The following is a 23,129-nucleotide window of genomic DNA, read 5'->3' as shown; positions in this document are numbered from 1 at the left end:
TAGTTGTAGGTTTATGAATTCTCATCATGCTATCCTATCAGTATATGTGCTCTAAACAAAATTCATCTTCTCATCCTTTTCTCTATCGTTCTTCCTTCTCTATCTTCCTCCTCTCTTCAGCGCTTATAGCTGTGCATGGCACCCTAGTAGGGTCATATGTAACTGGTGTGGTTTAGAGATTAGATTAAATTTTAAATTAGCCAGTTTAAAATTAGAAGGTACCTTTGATCTCTTATCAACTTTAATTACAGTTTCGCCACCGCTAGCGCTCGTTGCGCCACTGTGGTGACCCCTATAACAGTATTCCTTTTTGCTGGACCGTCTCGTCTCCCATTGGATAACGAAAGTAGGACACAGAGCACTTCAGGTCAGTTTTGTAATCATAACAATTTCATGTACAACAATCTCTTTCACTAGACAGAAGAAGCTGATAACTACACGTTGTACCAAAAGTAGTGTAGGCAAGTAAAATGTAATCTAATTTAGAGTTGTCTGCTCAACAAATGCTGATAAGACAATTTACAGTTTTTCATGATTTGGTTTATCGATTGAAAGTAGAGAGTCAACTTTAATGCATTGGAACATATATTATGTCTAATGCACATATTAGTTTATAACAGAGCTATGAAAATATTAGAATAATGTAACTGACACCATGCCACTTCCACATCAGTAGAGGCATGTAAAGTTGGGATACTGTGTTTTAAACATGAACGTTCAGTACAGTAGGCGATCCTACAACATAAATCATCCGTTCCAGGAATGTTTGCGTTATACAGATTTCACGTTATAAGAACAGTAAAATACATGTAAATTGCCTAATCCGACCCAAGGTCTTTCAAACTCACCCCATTGGCTGTACAAAAAGGAAAAACTTGACATAATTTTTTTAATTTGTAGGATGTACCATAACTGCAATATTATTGGTTTGCATCGACAACTTTTCTCCTTTTTTTGATCAATCTTTTTGGTTGTATAAACTATGATTGTGTTAATTTTAACATGGATTGATAGGGAGCGCACATCTTCGGCGTTCATTCACAACGATTTGCTTACTTTCTCTAAACAGGGAAGTCTTTTCTGCAAAGTAAAACTAATAAGAAATACTTTATGCATCTACAATAAAGCAAACCAACAATATATTTTTACTGTAAAAAAGCGGTACCAACGGTTTATCGTCTATCTCTATCCGGGGTTCAAGGTTAGGATAAAAGAGAACTTTTGACGATACTTCAACATTGACATTCAGATTGGTAGACTGGAGCTGTAACACCTGCACCAAACAATCGCCTTCAAGTATTTAGGAACAGTTGCGCAGTTACATATTCTCTGTTTTGTCGACACATCTGACGATCTATCACGACGAACTAGAGTTACATGAAAGTTGTATATGTAATACATGTGGATATAACGCTATACGCATGGCATTTGTTTTCTCTTGCAATGGCGGCGAGATAGATTAACATTCAAATCAAGTTTAAAAACTCACTCAGCTTGCCACTTTACGTTATATGGAATAGTTTACTTAATACGAAGCAAAAAACTTCGCGTTGATTTTTTACGTTCTCCAGAATTTATGTTATAAGAGTATCTACTGTACCTTGTGTTAAATCTGTGCGTCTCACAGTTCATATGAGAAGTAACTCCCAAACGCAGAGATCCAAAACGATTCATTCTGTGGCTCGTACATCTATGCTTTAAAAAACCTCCGTTATGTCAGAGCTGGAGGCTTGTCTCATAATTGCTTTTGTTTCTAAAAATAGTTTGTCACTCCACTGATCGCAAATTTTCTGCTGAAAAATGGAAGAGCATGATGATATTGTTATATTATCATTGATTATCATTGATTATATTACTAGAGCTAAGTTCACTGTTAAACTGCTGTCAGGTGAACCTTCATGAGTGGGGAGACTTATATATGTAAAAGGATACCTTGGCAGTATTTTTACATGCCGTGCCATAAAGATGATATATCAAAATGTACAAGCATGCATTTAGACTAGCCTTGTTTCCTGTACATAGAGCTGAGCAGTGATAGTGAGGAGGAGACGGCCAGCCCTGATTCAAAGATGATGACTGTATGTATAGATAACTGGTTAAAGTTTAAGGTGGACAGCAACTTGGGGAATACAGTTTTGCATTTGAGGAACAAATGGAATTCACTTCTTCTCAGGAAGCTTTCTAGCCCGGGCAGGCAGCTCTCGGCCAATGATGATGTATGTTTTAAGTTTATGAGCTCTTTTTGCTTCTATATGTCGTGAGAGGATAACTACCAACATATGTTTCCTTAAACTCAGCTCACTTCTGCTTTTTGTAGCATTGCTGGTGGTTTGTAAATCTAGTTTATTGACATAATTCAAGTATTCAAGTTTAATTTTACCAGTTTTTTAAGTGTTGTTATTTTATGGCATTTACATTAAATTTTGCAGGTAACTTCTTCTAACATCTAGTTTTATTAATTAAGGGACAATAATACAATTAGCATGCTAGCTAAAAGCAATAGCCAAAAGTTCTGTCATGATAAGCTCTGACAGATCTCCCCTTTTTCACCAAAAAGCAGCGTTTTTTTTTTGTTTTTAACTAGTTCATGATCCTCACCTTTCTGTTCTTATAGGCCTGTAACATAGCAATGCTATGCTATCAGTTTCTGCTCAGCTTGATCTGTGATATCAAACACCATCAGCTTCTTGCACAGCTGTTAGTCAGGCGGCATCTGTTTAGTGCAGTGGCAATGGATTCGTGGTTCAGTTCACTAAAACTGTTACTGGACTGCGCCAGTAACTATGCCACGTCAGAAAAAGAACTTTCTGGCTTGTACTGCATGGGGCTAACCATTCACAGATTGTGCGGTTGCCTCGGAAAAAAAAAACAGTGTAGGGCCTAAACGTTTTCTCGCTCTTTAGATTTAAAGATACTTTGTAAAACCTACTTGTCATTTGCGCCTGTACTCAATATTGAAAACATTCATATTTTTATTGGTTCGTTCAGGGTCATCAACAGCAGTTGTAAAACATCTCTGTCACTTTTGACACTAGTGTATCTAAGGCTATATTATCCTTATTTTCTTTCAGCTTGTCATACGGACCCTTGTCAATGTTCTCACAAGCGAGGAGCAATCGTATGGCCTGAAGCAGCCTTCTGGCATTGGACAGCGGCCTCGTCCTATGAGTGAGTTTGTAGCAGCGCTTAGTTTATTTACTGACTCATGGTAGCCTCAGTTTCATACTTTCTCATTGAATTATAGAGAATAACTGGTCTACTGCGGTAGGCTATTTGTTATGCATCGTGTGCCTATCTTAGCATATAAACAAAAAAACTAGACCTTAGCAATTGTGACTAGGATTCTTAGGCTAACCCTGTGATATATTCAAAAAATCTATCAATTTGATTGGCTGAAAATATGGTGGTTTGTGACCTCAATTACATGGGATTCAATGTTATACAGTTGTTTGGTGATTGGCTATTTGTGCATATACAAATACCGTAAAGGCTTTATTTGATGCCACCTTTTATAAAACGCCACTCTAAGGGAAGGGTGAATAATACGGCGTCATGGCGTTCAAATATAAGTTTCACAGTAACTACTATGAAGAGAGAAGTGTCCTTGTTTTGAAGAAAAAAATGAGCTGTTCTTTTATTGTCCTTTATATAATACATTTCATTAAAGGAATATTTTGTCAACCTTTTATAATCTTATGGTTTACACGTTTTAATATGAAATTGTGTGTTTGTGGATGCTAGGTGTCCGGTACACGCCTGTAGTAATATAGAATAATGGAGTTGTCAGTACATATATTTACATGTCAAGCAGGTACGATGGAGGGTTGTACCTATGGAGACTCTGACAAGCCTCAAGCTGACAAGGAGAGCAGGTTTACAAAGGGCCATCAAACGAGTGAGTATATCCCTTTCATGACTGATCATTTATAATGGAACATGCCATTGTAGATAACAAATATGTCAGCATACCAATCTGTAAAAAACTGCTCACGCTGTGCTGTAAACCAATCTCTGTTTTGCTCTATTCAATTTAATACACAATGGATGACTCTGAATTGGGTGCATATACATGTATGTTTGACAGCTTTAGGCAAACATCTTTGTTCGGAACGAATTTGTTGCGAATAAAGCTATGTATAATATGTAGGCTAATAATGCCTATTTTTGATAAGTTCACGAAGGGTAAATTTACATTTGATAGCTGTTTGTCAGCGCTAGGCTGTGTAAGTTTATTTGGGATTGTATAGGCTGGGCAAACCGATTGTGGGTAGCTATGAGTAAGAATATGACGCGCTGTATAATTTTATTTGAGATTATCCATTACTCTAGTAAAACCATGTCATAATCTTAACTAACCCAAATAGTAAAATATATTTCATTATCCTGTTTCTGTTGTCCTTGTGTAGAGGGTAGACACGGCAGCGCTAGTAACAACTCTTCCAATAGAAGCAGTCCCTCCAGTAGCCGAATCAGCAGCTCTACCAACAGCCCGTGTCAGAGCCCAGGTACACACATCAGTAGTCATGATGTCTATGGCTATGTAACAGACCTTGGTAGTTTTTAGGTTTATTTAGATTTAGGTTTTTGGCGAGGTAACTCTATGTAACACACATTAGTAGTCAGAAAGTCTATGGCTAGGTTACTTTATGTAACATACATTGGTAGTCATGTTTATAGCTAGGTACCTCTATGTAACAAACAATGGTAGTCTTGAGGTCTATGGCTAGGTACAGGCCCGTATTCTCTGGGGTGGCTGAGCCACCTCAACTTTTTAGTGATTTTCGGCGGCTAAGTACTAAAAATTTCAGTCTAAGCTCATTCGCTTGGAATTTCCATCAACTAATTTACTAGCAACTAGCGTTCTATACTGTCTCTTTTGTAATCTCGCCAAATGAGTGATCTTGTGAGACTTTATTAAGACTTGGAAACTTAACTTTATTGCTTATAGTGGGGGTGTGAAAAAGATCCCCAAACTTGCATTTTCCTTATCATAACTTAGCTTTGGGGCGCCGCCCCGAACCCCGTTGGGGGCTTTCATTGCTCCCGAACCCCCAGGCGTTCATAACTAGTCGCCTAACATTTGCAGCCGCTGCAACCAGGGGATACAGGCCTGGCTAGGTAGCTCTTGTTAATCATATTAGCTGGTTTTTAACTTTCTAGGCTTTCTAGAAATTTTTGTATAATCATATTATAAATCATGAAAATGGTGATAATGGTTCTAGGTTGTTGATTCTGTATATTGTCATTAATAATCCCTGGAGTTAAATGCATCCACTATTTCTTTCTTTCTGTCAGGCGTAATGGCCCCTCTTTCTAGACAAGGTCAGCTACAGTCATGCCGTTACTTTGTGGTCAGATGTCAGCACACGCACACACTTGACCTGAGCTATTCAAAAGGCTTGTGGGCTGCCTCCAGCCATACAGCAGCCAAACTCAGTGCTGCTTTAAACGTAAGCTTTTTTATGTTACTTTTCGTGTGGACCCTGTGGTCACTGGAGGGTTCCTCCTCATCACCATTTTTTTCTCGTGGACCCTGTGGTCACTGGAAGGTTCCTCCTCATCAGCATTCCTTTCTCGTGGACCCTGTGGTCACTGGAGGGTTCCTCCTCATCACCATTCCTTTCTCGTGGACCCTGTGGTCACTGGAGAGTTCTTCATCACCATTCCTTTCTTGTGGACCCTGTGGTCACTGGAAGGTTCCTCCTCATCACCATTCCTTTCTCGTAACTCTGACACTACTAAATGATGTGTTGTCTTGACAAATTTATTGATCAATGAGAATTGGCTTCAGTCGTGTGAAAGCCATGGCTCTCTTCCTGAATTTTTAGCTTCACTGATTTAAGTATCGTTGGGATTATCGTCGTATGGTTCATCAAAGATATATGATAGCGATAGTATTTGTACAGCTCTTTTTATTGCTAGACTTTGTCCAAAAACCATTACGCATCAGCAGTGAAAACAGCCAAGTGCAAAGATACTTCAAGTTCATAGCATAAATTAAACCAAACAAATTATCTTAAATTTAACTACAATTTATATCAGTGGCTTTTCTATCTTTCAAATGAGAATACCTCCGTCTACATATAAACAGTTGTTTGTGTGAATCCTAGTCTCATGGTAGTTGAAGACCAATCTCAGACACAACTAGCATGGGTTGAAAATAAATACGATTGAATTCAGATAATTATAATCAACTATTTTATCCAATCACAGGCGCATCAGTGTTATCTCTGCAGACAGGTTCATTTCGCAACATGCTTTTTCCACATGTTGAAAACAAGCCCATTTAAGCAGACTTGAGGCGAGTCGTCGGTGATGCAAATTAACCTATATTCAGTCGTAAACAATCACTCATTCTTCAATGTACTCAACAACAGAATGACTGAAGAAATACAGTACATATAAATTTCTCTCATTCGTTACTTTACGCCATCTTTCAAAAAAGATTATACAATGCAAAATTAAATCAATGATTACAAATTAATTAGTAGAATAATACTAATAAGTATAATAAAATATAGTAATGAAATAATTGTTTATTTGTCTTTAATTTTGTTAATTTTTGATATTGCTTTAGAGCAAAATGTAGCAATTTGCGATTGTCCAACTTGAGTGTTTCAGCAAACTGTCTAGTTGTTAAGTTTCACAGAAGTCTTCTTTGTAGTCAGAATTGGTGGTCAAAAACTTGTAGCTTTTTTACCATTTCAATAAACTTTTCAATATAAACTGTTTTATAGTTTATGTAGTTTATAGTCTATATAGTTTTATAGTTTTAAGTCGCAATTAACTCTTATCTTCCCATGTATTAGCCGATCAGCTAGCAAATCACTGAGTAAGTTTTACACTAGCTTTTGTTTACCGATAGTAAGGCGAGTTTGGGTGAGCGAGACTTTCTAACGTTTACCTCAACGATATCGCCTTAGAAATGCTCAAGAGCTTGCTAGTGTGCGATGCCATTTTCTTGTTTGGAATTACTGATAATCATTTCACCCAAAACAGGCAACGAACTTCTTTTGAACTCTAATCCCCCTAGTGGCAAACTCTCTAGCTTAACTCGAATCAGCGTTAAAGTGGGAGTTAAGTTGGTGCCTTCTGCATATTTTCCATCCACGCTAGTTCTATACGGGTTCGAATGTTTCTACAAGCTGTCTATTCATATAGTCGCACTTCTATCTATATGACCATCTCTAAACGATGCTAATATAGGTCGCTCTTGTCACTTATCCACAACTTGTGCGTCGTTGCAGATTATTGTAAGCCACTTGAGACTGCAGTCAATATGTAGCTTTGGTAGCTAGTTTATTAGTAGACTGTGTTCTAAGCATACGCTAGGTATTAAACATTAGCAAATTACTCTCGATAGAACCAAGGGAAATTGTTTGACTTTGCTGTATTTGGATATAGAGGAAGTCAGGACAAGTTGTATTGCGTATGGTTTTATTTTTTACCGGAACCTTCTATTTTGTTAGAACTGAATGGCCTGTGTTGGGAAGGGGAAATTTCAAATTCATTCTCAGATAAGCAATCTGATCACAGTATCAGACGAGTGGTAATAGATCTTCACCTCGATATCTCAAGCAATCTTTCTCGGAATATTCATACTTGACCTTGGATGGCAACTAACTTTACCCTTCTATCAATAAAAGGGGCCAGTGTCTAGTTACTGTATTACCTTGGTTCTGTTAGTGGAAAGGTACGATGTTCAATAATAAGCTCGGTTCTACCAGTGAAAGGATATGGTGTTTAATTATAACCACGCTTCTAACAGTTGAAGGGGATGGTATTTAATTATGTTTCTAACAGTCGAAGGGACAATAACGATTTATAGCAGAATTCTAACAGCGAAAGGGGATGGTGTCTAAACATGTTTATGTAATTCTATTTGGCAGGAGTCTCAGGCAGTTTTTATAATATTCATGTTGGAGGACCGAGGCTTTTTCCAGGGAGTTGCTACTGTCAGCCGCCAAGCATCTCCAGATTTTCTCTCGAATTTCAGAGAGCCTGGCCTCAGCACCGCCTACTTTGTCAACTGGGTGAGAAGGTGAGATGTGCTGCCAGTTGTTGCTATATAGCTAATGTAGCCTCTTGTAGCTCTGTCTGTTTTCCTAGTTCATATCTGTGAAATCAATAGCATGCATTATTGCAATCTTAGATAGCAATTCTGTTTGCTGTAGCAGGTCAATTATAGCTTTTATCTTCGCACGACTTGAGTCTTACGATTTCGGCTAATGTACGAGCTAATGCTCGTAGCTTTTTGATGTTTAAAGATGTAGTTGCGTCAAAAATGAAATTAGGACCCATAAAAGGCTAAAACATCAGCTACAATTTGATGCCATTTTTGTCTTTGTAGACCAACCCTGTCCAGAGATATATGCGTTTGAATGAGGCCCTCTTTTAAAAAGCTCACGTTCCAGCGGGTGCCTATTTCGTGACGTCACAAGCAAGGTATCTGAAACGAAACCACGAGCAATAAATATGAGGTCGATTCGTTAGCCAATCATGCGTGCGAAATTTTTATATAGGCCGTAATAAATGTTATCACTCGTAAAACGCGTTGTCTGTGATCTCGAAGATTCTCATCGTTAAAGAATTCATTCTCGTCGTTACTGATTCAACGCGTTTCAACAATTACTAAGTTATACATAGTTTTAAAATGGCTTCAAGTTCGAGCGACCGCTACTCAGAGTTATCTGAGCAACTTTTAGTAAAAGATTAGAGTAGACAGCCTATGGCCAAAGCTGACAGGCGTCAGCAGCGTTTTGCTGCAGAAGAAGACAGAATGGAGGTAAATTAACTTAGAGTCTTCTATACTTTAGTAAATGTAATATTTTTTACAGTCATAAATACATATACTAATTAATAAAATGATAATTCTTTGCTATCTCCAATCATCGTTTCATAGCTTATCTGCCGTTTTACCTAGCTATAATATTTTTTTCGAATTTTCTTTGGTAAATTAGTCATGATTACAAATTATTTTCACTCGTAGGAAGTGGGTAAAATCGATTGATCATTGCAAATCTTTAATTTCCAGAACCAAAGCTTCGAATCGTTGGCTTGGCGTACTTGTGCCTTTATTAAATGTTTATTCGTTTTTAAAATTACACTCGCAATCTATTTAACTCCCAATTTGGAAGCTGTCAATAGATACGCTTTAGAATGACATATCTATGAATGACATATTTATTGCATCTACTTTGTTTACATTTACTTGTTTTACTGATTACAGAATGTTTATGTCGTCCCACCAGCCGAAGAAGCTTTGTCAGTGTGGAAACTGCCATAAAGGAGAAAGCGAGACTTGAATGCGTGCTGGATGATGTTTTGTTTGAGTTTGTTGCAGTAGATGAATTTGTCTTATTGTATCAGCTAATACTATGTGAGTGGCCACGACTTGATGAATATTTTTAATAAAAGCTTTATGCCGAGATGAAAATATTTTTGCTTGTAAAAATTATATAATAAAATAATATTGTTGAAGATAATGCAAAACATGATTTGCAGAATATTGTAGTGAATCGGATATGGTATATGGGTGTCCGCAGAACTGGAGAATGTGAGTTCAAATCCAGTTTGCAGCAGACTTCTCATCCTTAAAACTCTATCCCTGCCTATATTCTTTTCAAAGAGGTGGCTTGCTTATTTCAATTATTTAGTGTTCGGTAAGAATACTAGTAAGAAACTAGTACGTAGGCAATAGGTAATAGGCGACATAATGTGGGCGGGGCTTATGGGAGGCTGTATATCGTTTATATGGGCAGTTGCAGAACTGTGCTGATACAAAGACCGCGTTCTATATAAAGTGACTTGACAGAATTACCGTAGACCGGTAGAATTGGTAGTCGGTACCCAAATGTTTACACATTTGGAGAAAGTGAGTAGAACAAATTTTCAATTTTCGTTATGTGAGGCCTTTTAAACATTCATAATAATGCATCTGTAGCAGGGTTTAAAATTTTATTCTAGCCAACATGAGCAAATACAAAATAAGATATATGCCAATAGAGCCGCGTAAGACTAGACTTTTATCGCAAATAGCCGATGTGAATACGAGAGATAGAGAAAGGTTGCCAAACGCGTGACATCATTTTTGGCGAGGCTGGGCACGTTTTTGTGGCCTGAGCATTTTTACGGCGATCAGATTTTTTCGGTTTTAATCTTCAAATATCTTGGTAATGCGATCGCGTAACACAACAAACAACATATCAACTGATAGAGAAAAAAAAAATGCTTTATTTTAAGATCAACTTAAATTTTGACGCAACTACATCTTTAAGTATAACATTCATAGATTGTATCATCTTAGCTACTATAGCAAGAAAAGCGTGCTATAGCATTGATTCCACCCCATCTCTACTCCACACTCCACCCTCTGTTCCAGTCCCATCAACTTCGATAAAGGAAGCTTCTGTGGACCATTGGGCTTTGAATGCCATGATTGATGTCGAACATTGTTTTGCTATTCATCACTGCCAAGCATCTCCTTGGAAATATTATTTTTAATCATTTTTGTGAGACTTTCCCTGCCTCCATTACCAAGTTAACCAAATTTATTTGTATGATCTTTGTGGACTTTTTTACCAAACATGTTAAATGCCAACTAAACTCTAGAGTTATAAACATGTTAAAGGTTCAATTTTTGGATATTAACTTTTTTACTTTTTATTAATTACTATTAATTGTTACTTGAAATGTCTCTTTGCCTGAAAATGTAAAGTTAAATTATAGTCAAGTGGCTGGTACTAGAATGAAACTTGACATTTACATAACCTGACTTCTTTCCATGACTTCACTTATTTCCACGACTTGACTGGTTTTCTCGAATTAATGGAAAGATTATTAGCCCTCCAAGGCAACCAGTTCATAAAAAAAACGTTGATGGTGAGTACAGCTTGGTATTCCTTACATCTCACTACGAGTAAGGCTACTAAATGTTTAGCTGTACGGAGGGAGGCAACCCTAGGGGCAGTTTCGCTACATGCGCTCACTCTTATTATTAACAATCTCTTTGTTTGTCAATCTGTAGGGCCAACATACCATTCACGCAAACGCAGTCACTAAATAATAGGTGGGCGAGTGGTCACCAGATGGTCAGCCAAAGCCCAGATGGACAGGTGAGTAAAAGAAAGACAAGCGTGTTGTCACATCGTGTACTGAACTATAGCTAACCGGCTAAACAGTTTATTTCACTTTATGAGAATTTGCTGTTCTTACTATTCAGAGGCAGCAAGCAGTATGGTTGCGTGCACCACATTAAAGGTGCGGCCACGTGCCAATTTTTACGTTGGTTCTGACTGAAATCACGAAATGAACGAAAAACACAGAATTATTTGGCCGAAATTCACAGAATTGTCAGAGCTGCGCATGCACACTAAAATCATCGATGAAACGCTTTTAATTGGCTAAACAAATTGTTAACGAGCGCGATTTTAACAGCCTTTGCAATTGGTATAATACAGTTTTAGTACAGCTCTTGTTGCTGAGGAGGAAAAACTTTCTAGTTTTGTCTATTCTGATCCTCCATTACCAAGAATATCAATCAGTGGTTCATTAAAATTAATGTTCTGTCAGCAGCCATTTTTCATTTCTTGGTCGGTTAGAAGTGTCCTCAGTGTTTTGATGATATCTTGAGAGGTAATAGTCCGATCCACTTGAAACCTGAATTTTACTGAAATCGTATCACGCACAAAGCGATGACAATTTGGAAATCGTGTGAAAGCCCTACGATTTTGAAATTTTGGTTTATGCTAAATTAGCAATTCTGATAGCTATCCTGTTTGTTGCTGTACAAACAAAGCGAAACTACGCAGCCGAGTTTACTCAGATATATGATCAGGTGAGGAAACAACTTCCAAATTATCTCAGCCTCAAAGTGTTGACAGGCATGATTTTTATACGCAAAATATTGAAGCCTCTATCAATGCTACATTTGTCCATATTGATTGCAGCCAATTATTAATACTTAAGTTACTTGTGATTGCTATGAAATATGTAACCTATACTTATTAAGAGTTGTTCTCTCATGTGTTCATTTGTTCTGTTAGAGGTAAAATATCAACTAGCACAAAATTTTAACAACAAATAAATGTTGTGAAAAATTAGTGTGTTTGTCCAATAGCATTCAGTTGAAAGCAGCAGTTAAATATATCGGTATTATCATGTTGAGAGGTAGGTATTGTATGCAGGACGTAGGGAGGACCACTGTACCTGCCGTTGGTTGTTGGCATTGAACTAGCTTTGGTCGAAATGAAACCTGCATGCGTCTGTGTAGCCATATGTGATTATACATTTTTTATCGAAATTCAACATCATGCCCTCGATTCGTGCATTGAAACAATCTGTGACAGCCATCAGCTGGTACTTCCGATTGTCAGGTGTCATTCAGTCATTTAGGTGAGCCTAAAGTGTCAATGAAGAGGAATGTTTTGATGAAGGAGAAGGTTTGTGTGACGGGCGTTGCGCAACCCCCGTGTATCGTTGATAAGGGTTAGACTGTGTTTGGTTATCAGGCCTTATCTACCAAGTTGTATCAATATTTTGGCTTCTTCATATCTTTTTAGTACATCAAGTACTTGGTACAGTGTGTATATATCATCACTGTACTTACTGTGGTAATTGGTGACTGTTTAGGATAGCTTATCTGTTTATCTGCTATAACTGGTCATACGTATGAATAAGGTTCTGATCATACGTATGAATAAGGTTAACTCTCAGGCTCACCAATCTGTAGCACGATGTTATTTTGAGAATAATGTGCTCAATAAGAGAATAATAATCTTTACAATAATAAGAGCCGTGTCTGTCTGTCCAAAGCCACGCTAAGAGCGCTGGTAAAAAAGATTGTAATGCTCAGGAATCGAATCTGGAAATTTGAATTTCCAGCCAAGTACATTACCATTTGCGGTACCTTTTCATATCTAAAAATACTTGTAGACATAATTATTACACATAACAATCTCTCATGCCACATGGGATTTCCACTGTACTAGTAATGTTATAATTAATAAAGTAACGATGCAAAATAAATAATTGCAAGTTTATTCCTGACCAATACTAAATCAATGATTTTGTCTAATATTATTCAAATTATTCAATAAAATTAATGATGTTGGTGCGGAGAAGAGATGAGTAAACTTGTATGCAGAGATAACAATGGTTGGTGAAGGGAGGCCATCAACCTTCCATACTCTTCTGTTTGGTTGTTTGATGTATGATATGTTTGTCATTCTTTTCATATCATGATCACACTAGAGGTCTACAAAATGTCTGTGAATTCGTTCAATAAATTGGAAGTTTTTTTCTCGTTTAGTAAGCTGACATTAGGTTATGGTACATTGAAGCTTTGTCCATAGGATGGTGTGTTTCCATCCTCAAGTGTTTGTCGACCAATGATCAATGGTCTATCTGTTTTGGTACAGGCTCATTATACGGCTCAGTTTATGCCATGTGAAAAAATCTAGGTTTACCGTATAAATTGATGTACTCCATGCGGGGTACTTCCTTGTTGTGTTTCTGGTAGGTAAAGGTTTAGCGAAAATTGAGAGTAAATGTATTTCTGTTCAGAGAGTGCAGCTGTAATACATCTCTTAACCTCAGCTGATGAACTTTTTACTACAGTTCTGTCTACAGAATGTTTTAAAACTCTCGTTTTTATATGTCGATGTGACAAATCTTCTTTGTTTCGTGAAAACTTAGTCATGGATGATTCATTCTTATAGCGACATGTTTCTCATTGAGCCCTGCAGGCACATGGATTAGTTACTCTCTCTTTAGTTATCAACATTATATTTAGTTATATATATAGTTATATATTATACATAATTGATATAGACTACAGTTTACACATTGATCATATATACTTTTGTGAATTGGTTGTAGAAGCATCACGATGTTTTCAAATGTCATGTCGAGGTAATCGCTTGTTTTTAATAAAAAAAGAAATAATGAACAATCTTTTATTGCCAGATTTTCCTCTGACACTTGTTATAAAATTTCATAATTATATATAGTTATTAATTATTTTGTATTTAATTACTATTAGTTATATAATTATTTAAAGTTATATAAATCCCACACCTATTTAGGTGTGTGAGTAGACACCTTTTTTATAGGATTACATATTTTTCTATTGTAGGAACTGGAGCCTACAGTTGGTGAAATGTTAGTAAGGTTGTGGGACAGCAGTACGATCTCCCCTAATTCTGATTGCTCCCAAGTTACCATATTGCAGCGTAGTAGTCATGGCTACTAACTTATGAATCTTGGCTTACTCTATGTCTCTAGAGTTGTTTCTCCTGTTTCTTTCTACAAATCTTGTTGTTACTTCTTTTTATATATAGTTTATTTTCATATCAACCAAATTGATATTTACCAAGTTTTGAAGATTTTTGTTTACTTTGTTCAGTTTTTACTATGTTATTGTGAATTATGTTGTCTATATATATATGTCATACTGGGAATGTCTATTAGGCATGCATTTTTATATGTTTTAGTTGAAAATTCATTAAAATGGTATTTGACAGTCTGCCTTAGATAGAGGTTACTTTGTGGTTTGTTCGGCTATTACGTCCTTGCATAGTAGATGCCTTTGCTGTATTACATATAATGACCTCTTTAAGTTACTCTATCAGCATTGCTTTGAATCTTAAAGAAAAAGTATTCATAAATATATCACAGTTAATTAAAGAAGTTTTGTTAGTGTTATTTTTTATTAACTCTAGCTTCATCACCCAGAACAGTTTTAAGCTGCCTTGAAGAGGTTACAGCTGTGCATCTAGAATGAGGAGTTGTCTTCTATTCAAGGACATGCGCAGTTCTTAATGTATGCCATGCTTGATAGCTCATCTCTCTCCCCTATATTAGAGAGCTAAACTGAAGAAGCTCTCAGGCTATGGTTTCTCATGGTAAACTTCTCTCCAAGGGCTCTTGTAGTAATTTTTGTTTACCTCATATGGTTTACTAGATAGTCTATGTGGCGAGCTAATCATCGGTACTCGTAACAGAAACGATGCCAAATCTAGCATGATAACCAAATAAATATTGTATGCGTATGTTAGGAAGGATTCCTGGGCCAAGTGGCTGTAAGCAACAAAAAAAGTATATGACATGTAAATGTTTCTATCAACATTGAAGCAAAGTTTAGTGAACTGATGAGAGCTACAAGGCACTACAATTTGCTGTTTACAATATGATTGTTTATTTACAGTAAATAGAAGCAAAGACTACTTGCTATCTCTTACTATAAACCAAGATGTCCGTGTAGAAGTTACGTTATACGCTGCTTATCACCTTAGGTGTCCCAAGGGTGCTTTTGGATACTGAACTCATAGAGGTATGCAATTGGGTACATGTTTGTAGTTTGGTTTCTAATCATGTACCTCTCACATTTATATGAAAAATATGTTAGTATTTACCTTACTTGGATGCATGATAACTGAGCCAGGTATGGTTCATTGACAGTGGATAAGCGTATGCGGAGCAGAGAACGATTTTATATATTTACAGATATATCGTTTTGGGGTCCTCTTCTGTCATAACAAACGTGTTTAGTGTCTGCTGAAAAGGTTTAATATATTCGTTCTTGGGTCATCAATAGATTAATTACGAAGTTGCTCAGATATCGTTGGAAACAGCTCGGAGAGGATAACTCCGTTTATATACAATTAGGACCAAACAAATGTTTATCATCCACCCTGGTTTATGAAAAACTTTGTTTCACGTTTCATCATAAAGTCTCATCTCGGGTACTTGTTGGGAATCAGAAAAGGTCTGCAATGTTGCGTTCGCTGTATGGTTGTAGCGATATTGGTGTAACCAGTTATTTGTCGCTGTATGTTTGTAGCAATGTTGGTGTAGCCAGTGATTGGTCACTGTATGGTTGTAGCAATGTTGGTGTAGCCAGTGATTGGTCACTGTATGGTTGTAGCGATGTTGGTGTAGCCAGTGATTGGTCACTGTATGGCTGCAGCGACGTTGGTGTAGCCAGTGATTGGTCACTGTATGGTTGTAGCGATGTTAGTGTAGCCAGTGATTGGTCACTGTATGGTTGTAGCGATGTTGGTGTAGCCAGTGATTGGTCACTGTATGGTTGTAGCAAAGTTGGTGTAGCCAGTGATTGGTCACTGTATGGTTGTAGCAATGTTGGTGTAACCAGTGATTGGCTGGTCATTACACGTTTGTTTGTCCAGTAAATGATGGAAGTTAATATAATTAGACAGTCAATGGCCAGGGTGAGTGTGATTGGGCGGATAAAGATGGATATATATGGGTTATCTTTGCACCTTGTTAGAGGCTATCACTGAGTGTCAGGATAGAGCAAAAGAGAATACATGTACCGTATATCATTTAACCAGACAACTCCCATGCGACCTTTAAACTTACGCTTGTATATGACTTGTACTATAAAAGTCTGTTTCATGTTATCTGATGAAAAGCAGATCGTTTGTCAATCTGGCTTGTAATGCAGAGGTAACAGTGTCAAAATGTGTGTATGGGCTGCTGAATTTCTATCACTATGTTACCAATTCACAAGTTTGTGTCATCCGCAACATGTAAACTGCAAAAATCCGCAAGACAAGTAAGTTTTGTTACTTGAAAATTTGTACAATATGTTTCATGCTTGCAAAAATGAAAAGGACTAACAAATTATGCGCAAAAAAGATTTTGCAAGTTATTCCATTCTAAACATTTCCTATACTTCAGTTGCTCCTATTTTGATTCTAGCGATTTCAAATGCGCTGCTATGACCTCTAACGTAAAAATCATTACTACCTCTTGTAACAAAGCGTCTACATTAATCCACAACACACGAGTGTATATAGAAACACTTATCACGCAGTAATGCAACGTGTACATAACTCCAAATACACATCATCCGCACAGTGGAAACATAGTCTATTGAACATAAGTAGCCCTGGTGTTACACTCTTCCTCCTGCTCATTGCCTTTATTATTTGATCAGTGATCTTTTGACCCCAGCACTGCTCAACTCTCTTTCATTCTCAACCTGCCTTCTGCGCAACCTTTCTGTTTCACTCTAGGCAACTTACTCTGTTTCGAGGTTGTAAGTCCTTCAAAACCATACTGGTTGCCTTCTCTCATCAGCGTCAACTGCTACCAACAGTGAATCAACAAGTGTTTCTGCAAGATATTAAATCAGGGAAAGTTGGTAACTACACCATTCTGACATCGACGGTGTTTGAACGTATTTTCGAAGGAGCCTTTGTTTGGGAGCTTTTACGAAAAGTCTTGGCAGCAGTTGGTAAGCAATGTCAGTGCATTACGCCTTGATTAAAGAGCTGCGTGCTTGTGAAAAAAATAAGAAATCCTTCTTTGCCACAAATCTAAAAATGTTTCCTAAAGTTAGTAGATTTAGACTTTGGCGTACTTATTGCTAAAACAATACTTTATCTACAGTCGATTAAGAGATGGGTCGTTTTGTGTAGGCAAACTAGTATTTATCAAAGTGAGACTAAGGCCTTAGCGGGTTTGGAATTGTCATACACCGTCAAGGTGGTCAAGCACCTCTTAACTGTCTCTGGAGCTATTTTTTGGGTTGTATATCACAAATATCCTCAGGTTAGGTAATTATTGATTTCTGTTTTATGATTATGTAATACATAATATTTTCACACCTCAGTTTTGGGCTTCATGTATCAGACTTGTTATTTGACGCGCTGATACATTGTACATCAGTTTTAGTATGCTTGTTAATAAATGCAAATATTGGATCAGCTGAGGGTTATTGTATTAAAACTGTATAAAGACATTTTTCCCACATTCTACACAAAACTTTCATAAAAGTTCACCGTTGTTGACCTTCATAATTGATCTACATCTTACACTTTCACTAGTTGACTCTGTACAAGCGAGGCAATGACATTAAGCAATGCACATCTATGGTTACGGTTGTGTGGAAGCAATCATGGAAGTGTAATTGCCTGGCTTGACTTAACCCAACATGTGTTTATGATAGATTAAGCCTACTCAAACAGTCAGTCACCAAGAGCATGAGTACCGTCGAACGCAGCGTTTATAACTACTTATCGTTATTATTCAAACGCAGGAGGTCAAAGGTTGCGTAGCGTATCATTGGTTATCACGGATTGCTGTACATCATTCACGACCTGCTATGCAGATTAGACATGCTAGCAGATAAGACAGCTCATTCCTCGTTGATGTTATCTTCGAATATTGTCTCTGCATCAGGATATTTTCTCCTTACCTCTTTGGCGACTAGCTAAACGCTGTTTATTCCAAAAAATAGACTTTTTCTGCTCTCTGAATATTTGCGACTGATGCGAAAGTCTGAACGGAGAGCTGATCAGATTGGATTAGCCACCTCAATGGATATATTCTACTAGATTGATGCTATCATCAAGGTTGAAGAAGACTCTAGAAGGAAAAGTACCATAGTATCACAAGAGATGGGTAAGAAGATTGTATAGTAATTTTAGTGGTTATACTTGTGGCACCTACGATCATCGGTTTATAAGCATCAACCTTCGCATTGACTAGCCGATTAGCTGTAAGTCATCGATTTTTACCATACCAAGCTATGACCGTCATAAGCCATTCGATACTTTATAACCAAGCTCTTCATATCCAGTTTTGTTGCTGCTGGAACTTCATTTGGCAAGAAAGAGAGGTGATTAGATTACTCTGTTTAGGCTGATTTGGTTTACAGTTTTAGCAGTGACTGCTGTCTGTTTGACTATTTCATTGACAAATTACACTATCACAACTAGAGACAGAAAGAACTACTAGCAGAACTTATTAGCTGAGTGATGTCACAAGCGCCATTGATTAAACAGAAACTTGTCCAAAAGCTTTGAAGTTATATAAAGTAATTTTGTTTATTTGATTGAAAACTTCCTAGTTAACAAGCTAGATAGGATCAAAGGATATAAGAATGTTTACTAATGCAAAATAAACTTCATATATGTTAGTGAAATAAAAACAAGTTTACTTTTTAAAACTTTACTTTTGCAACTTAGAGGAATATTGTACTTTCAAACATTAAAATCTACATGCAAAGATGTCTCTCATCAAGTCTCTTTCTTCCAAATTTGCTTAACTCTGTTGTCTACTTTGAAAAAATGTACACACTGCAGTTGAATGAGGCTGTTAGTTTGTGATCTTTGACAAACAAATAGAACGACAAACCCTATCAGCACATTCGTGCACAATAAAGGGGGAGATAACTCTAACAGAAATGTACATTAGACAGTTTTCGAAGAGGTTTACTTTCTAAAAAGCTTACTAGAAACATTTCCCTTAACTGTACCTGATATGATTGCTTGCTAGTTGTACCAACCTGAGGCCACTTGTGGCAGTCAACCAGATGTACATGTAGATCAGGTTGACTTTCCGTACCTACATGTATCTATTTTTTGTTATTTACACTAGTAACCTGCTAGTCTAGTGTAGATAGATTGTCAGGTGTGTCAATAAAACAAAGAAGAAATATTGGAGAAGCACGTGGAAGGTGAACTGTTAGTGCAGTGGTAGCATGTGGTGTTGTCAAGCTGAATATCCTGGGTTCAAATCCTGCATGATGTATTCTTTTTTCTTTTTCCAGCCATGACTTCGGACAGACGAGCAAACATGGCTCTAATTATAGTAAAAAATGTTGTATTGCTATTTCTGTTTTCACATGCTAATTATAGACGTTTTTATATAAATAAGTACCAGTTTTTCATTACCATTGATAGTTTAAAAAGTAACTCGATCGTTATCTCTAAAAGCAAACAAAAACAATTTTATCGGCTGATGATGCAACCAGATGGACGCATTGATGTTTTTCTGTTGTTATTTCCTTATAAAGAGCTTGCCTTTACAAATCAGCCAGCATGAATGAGCCTCATGCTTGCTGTATGAGTGGCTGAAAAAATAACCAATTACCCTCGACTACTAATCTGTTGGTAAACTAGTTCATCGGTCAGTTGATGTATTACTGATTGTGTAAGGCTTCCTCCATTGTCCTGGGGAGTTGAATAACAGGCCGCTTTCCTTATATTTCCTTTAAATCACTTTCATCACATTTTGATGATCCGTGTCAAAGAGACTCTTTTAATAATGTTTCAACTGGGATGGTGAATAGGTCTTGAGAGTTCAATAGTCTGTTTGCCGTATTTAATCACTGCCCTGGCTACTTGTGAGGCAACTTTGACAATCTCTGTAATTAGTTACATAAGCCAGTTTAAAATGATGAAAAGCTTGTTACTCTCTCCACCCTATTTGTAACACTGTTTAGTGTTATAGCAATGCATTGTGTAGCACCGTTGATGTGGTTTGTTAATTCTTTTTTTAATATTACAAAAAATTTAATGGCATGCGCTATTTGCCACATGTCAGTGTCTCAACAATAGATAACATTGGCTGTGATGCTGGCAGGATTTGATGTAATCTGTTTCAGTAGCTGTCAATTTATATTTCAACTTTTTAAATTTTAAATTTATGCTTCAAATTTATACAACATGTTTAAAAAATTTATATTTGTTGATATTATATATAATATTATAAAAGTTGATATTACATATAATTTCATAAAATTATTCTGCAACAGTAATGTTTAAACACATGAAATAAACTTAATATATTATTGTTGTCGGATTACGATTCTGGCTCATGCTGATCAACTACTTCCATTCAAATACCTGTGTTGAAGGGAAGAGTGCAAATGAAGATTTGGCTTAGATAAAATATTTCAAATGCTCATCCTTAAAAATAGATCAATAAGCCAAAGTGCATGACAGGATCGGAGTAGCAAAAATGAAAAGGAGAATTGGCCAACATAATAGAAGAGTTAACGAACATGATATGCATAGTTGAGCTTGAATTTAACACAAAGAAATCGTATAAAGATTTATTTAACACAAATGGCAGCTCCTCAGTTCATTTTTGTCTAATATAAGCAGCATGAACCTTTCTAGAAGAGCCTTCCAAAGGCATACTAAAATAACAGTAAAGTGATGTTTATCTTCATTGCAAAAAATTCTATTCTTTCCACCAATGTCTCCAGTAAGAAATTTTTTTCAAATTTACGCATTTCACTAAAAGTTGAGATGAGTCGGAAAGCATGGGCATATGCTGTAAGTTTTATCGAAAGTGCATTTGAAATATGTATAGAGATATAATAAAGATTGGTTATAGAATTTTTGCAAAACTATTGATGCACGCCTTTAATTATATAAAATTAATATTGCTTTCACAATCAGAAACAAGATCAGAAACCAAAAGAATAAATGTATTAAAGGAAGTCTTACAACATCTAAAAATTATAAGCACAGAGTAGAGCAAGTTTAACTTTAACAGCATGAGTATGCCTCATTAAATTCTCTGTATAAGGTTATCTTGAATTCTATTTATCTCACTATGTTTGTGTTTGTCTAAATTACTACACACAATCATATTATATGCAACATGATGAGATATGGTGGTTTGTTGCTTAAATGTGCAAAATAGAACTTTTGGTTATATAGCCGAAAGTGTTAGGAAAGCACCTGTTGTAACGTGTCAGTTACAAAAGTACTAATAAGCTACAAAGAACTAATAAGTTGACTTAATCCTTTGTGGTGAGGGTAGTCAGCAGCTCCATAATTTGAATGCAAATATCATATGAGGTTAGTCTAAATTTGCATTGACTCAGATGACTAAGTATAAACACTTAGAATAAAGGATATAGTTAGCTAAACTGAGTGGTCATTTCTACAAGATATGACTTTTTCAGAAATTATCGTCGAACTATCGCAGGTTCTTTTTCTCTAAAATAGCTACAGATACATGTAGAACTAGTTTTGCATAATATCTCAACCTTGGAAGCTGTTGATTCACTTACAGTTTGACAAACTTACTAATATAACTAAGTAATCATAAGTACCATAAGCGGGCTGATAACTTAGCTGTTACACAGAAACAATCATCATTACTAAATACATTCACAGATATGAAAACGCCCTGATTCATGGCTGCTCTCTCACTCTCACGTCTCACAACTACGTAATGCTGATTAGTATTTTAGGCTTGAAAGAATGTACAGCTTTTAATAAGTCTACTGAGAGTAATAGAGATAATGATACAATAAGATCACACAAAGTCTGTCTCAAAATGTGAGCGAAAAAGTCCTATCTTTTACAAACATGGTTGCAAGAGAACATGAACAATCTTTGTCGTGTATACCATTTTAAAAAGTTTAAACAAGGTCTATTTGATTGTAAAAATCATATTTAAACTAGTTTTGGGTGGTAAGTTTTAGCTTGAGATACTCTGAAAGGAATGATCGCAATCGGTGTAATAATAATCTTTACTATAATGAAAGCTGTGTCTGTCTGTTTGTCTGTCAATCTGTCTATTCGTCTGTCTGTCTGTCTGTCAGTAGCCACACTCAGAGAGTCAGAAAAAATATCACACTCGATGAAATTTGAAGTCACAACTTCCAACTTGATAGATTAACACTACCACCTTAGTCAATCAACTGCCTTGCCATTTTATGGAATAATTGTGCACTTATTTATTACACCTGATGATTTTCATAGCACACTGAACTGCCAAGGTACTAATGGATGAATAATAATTATATTGGGGGATAATATAGTACTCGTTGGTAGCATAATTATTTTAAAGGTTTCTTTGTAAAAGTACGAGTAGTATTTGTAGGTACAAGTTGTGGGTGGATTTGTGTCTATATAGAGTTAATTTTGTTGCACACACTTTTTGCTGTCCCACAAGCTGAACATTGTTTTTAAACAATAAAAACAAAAGAAGAATAGTTTTGTTTAATGTGTTGGTTGTTGTAGTTGTTGTTGTTGGTGGTGTTCCGTTTAATATTATACAGTTATTAAAACAGATTTATTCTTTCTTCAAAAGCTACAGTTTAACTTCATCTCAAAAGTCTGCCATTAGCCTGTCACCATCATGCATCCACTTGTCATCAATTTGTCACACACATGTCATGTATCCGCCAGCCACCTTAGATGCTTAGCACTTCAAGCCTCTCATTATGCGAGTGCATTTGTCATAATTACACAATTTATGCAAAATTTGTCTTATACACGTTTTACAGTAATTCTATTTTTGTTGTTTTAATAATATTTTTGGTAAACCAGCAGGCTCTTTAGGAAGTGATTTTA

At 36.4% G+C, this 23,129-nt stretch overlaps 1 protein-coding gene across 2 annotated transcripts in view; it reads left to right on the top strand.

Moving 5' to 3' along the window:
* LOC137391959 (3'-5' RNA helicase YTHDC2-like) overlaps positions 1-14,671 on the top strand; it is a 107,667-nt gene extending 92,996 nt beyond the window's left edge. For both annotated transcript variants that reach the window (XM_068078535.1, XM_068078534.1), the window contains exons 24-32: positions 252-367; positions 2,023-2,216; positions 3,072-3,168; positions 3,812-3,895; positions 4,407-4,505; positions 5,296-5,450; positions 7,890-8,041; positions 11,027-11,114; positions 14,135-14,671. In XM_068078535.1, coding sequence (XP_067934636.1) covers positions 252-367; positions 2,023-2,216; positions 3,072-3,168; positions 3,812-3,895; positions 4,407-4,505; positions 5,296-5,450; positions 7,890-8,041; positions 11,027-11,114; positions 14,135-14,251 — 1,102 coding nt within the window. In that variant the 3' untranslated portion in view covers positions 14,252-14,671. The remainder of the gene's footprint in view (positions 1-251; positions 368-2,022; positions 2,217-3,071; positions 3,169-3,811; positions 3,896-4,406; positions 4,506-5,295; positions 5,451-7,889; positions 8,042-11,026; positions 11,115-14,134) is intronic.
* Positions 14,672-23,129: the final 8,458 nt, after the last annotated feature.

Source organism: Watersipora subatra, chromosome 3 (genome assembly GCF_963576615.1).
Source record: "Watersipora subatra chromosome 3, tzWatSuba1.1, whole genome shotgun sequence".
Taxonomy (NCBI): domain Eukaryota; kingdom Metazoa; phylum Bryozoa; class Gymnolaemata; order Cheilostomatida; family Watersiporidae; genus Watersipora; species Watersipora subatra.
This window is presented reverse-complemented; position numbering and strand designations above follow the sequence as displayed.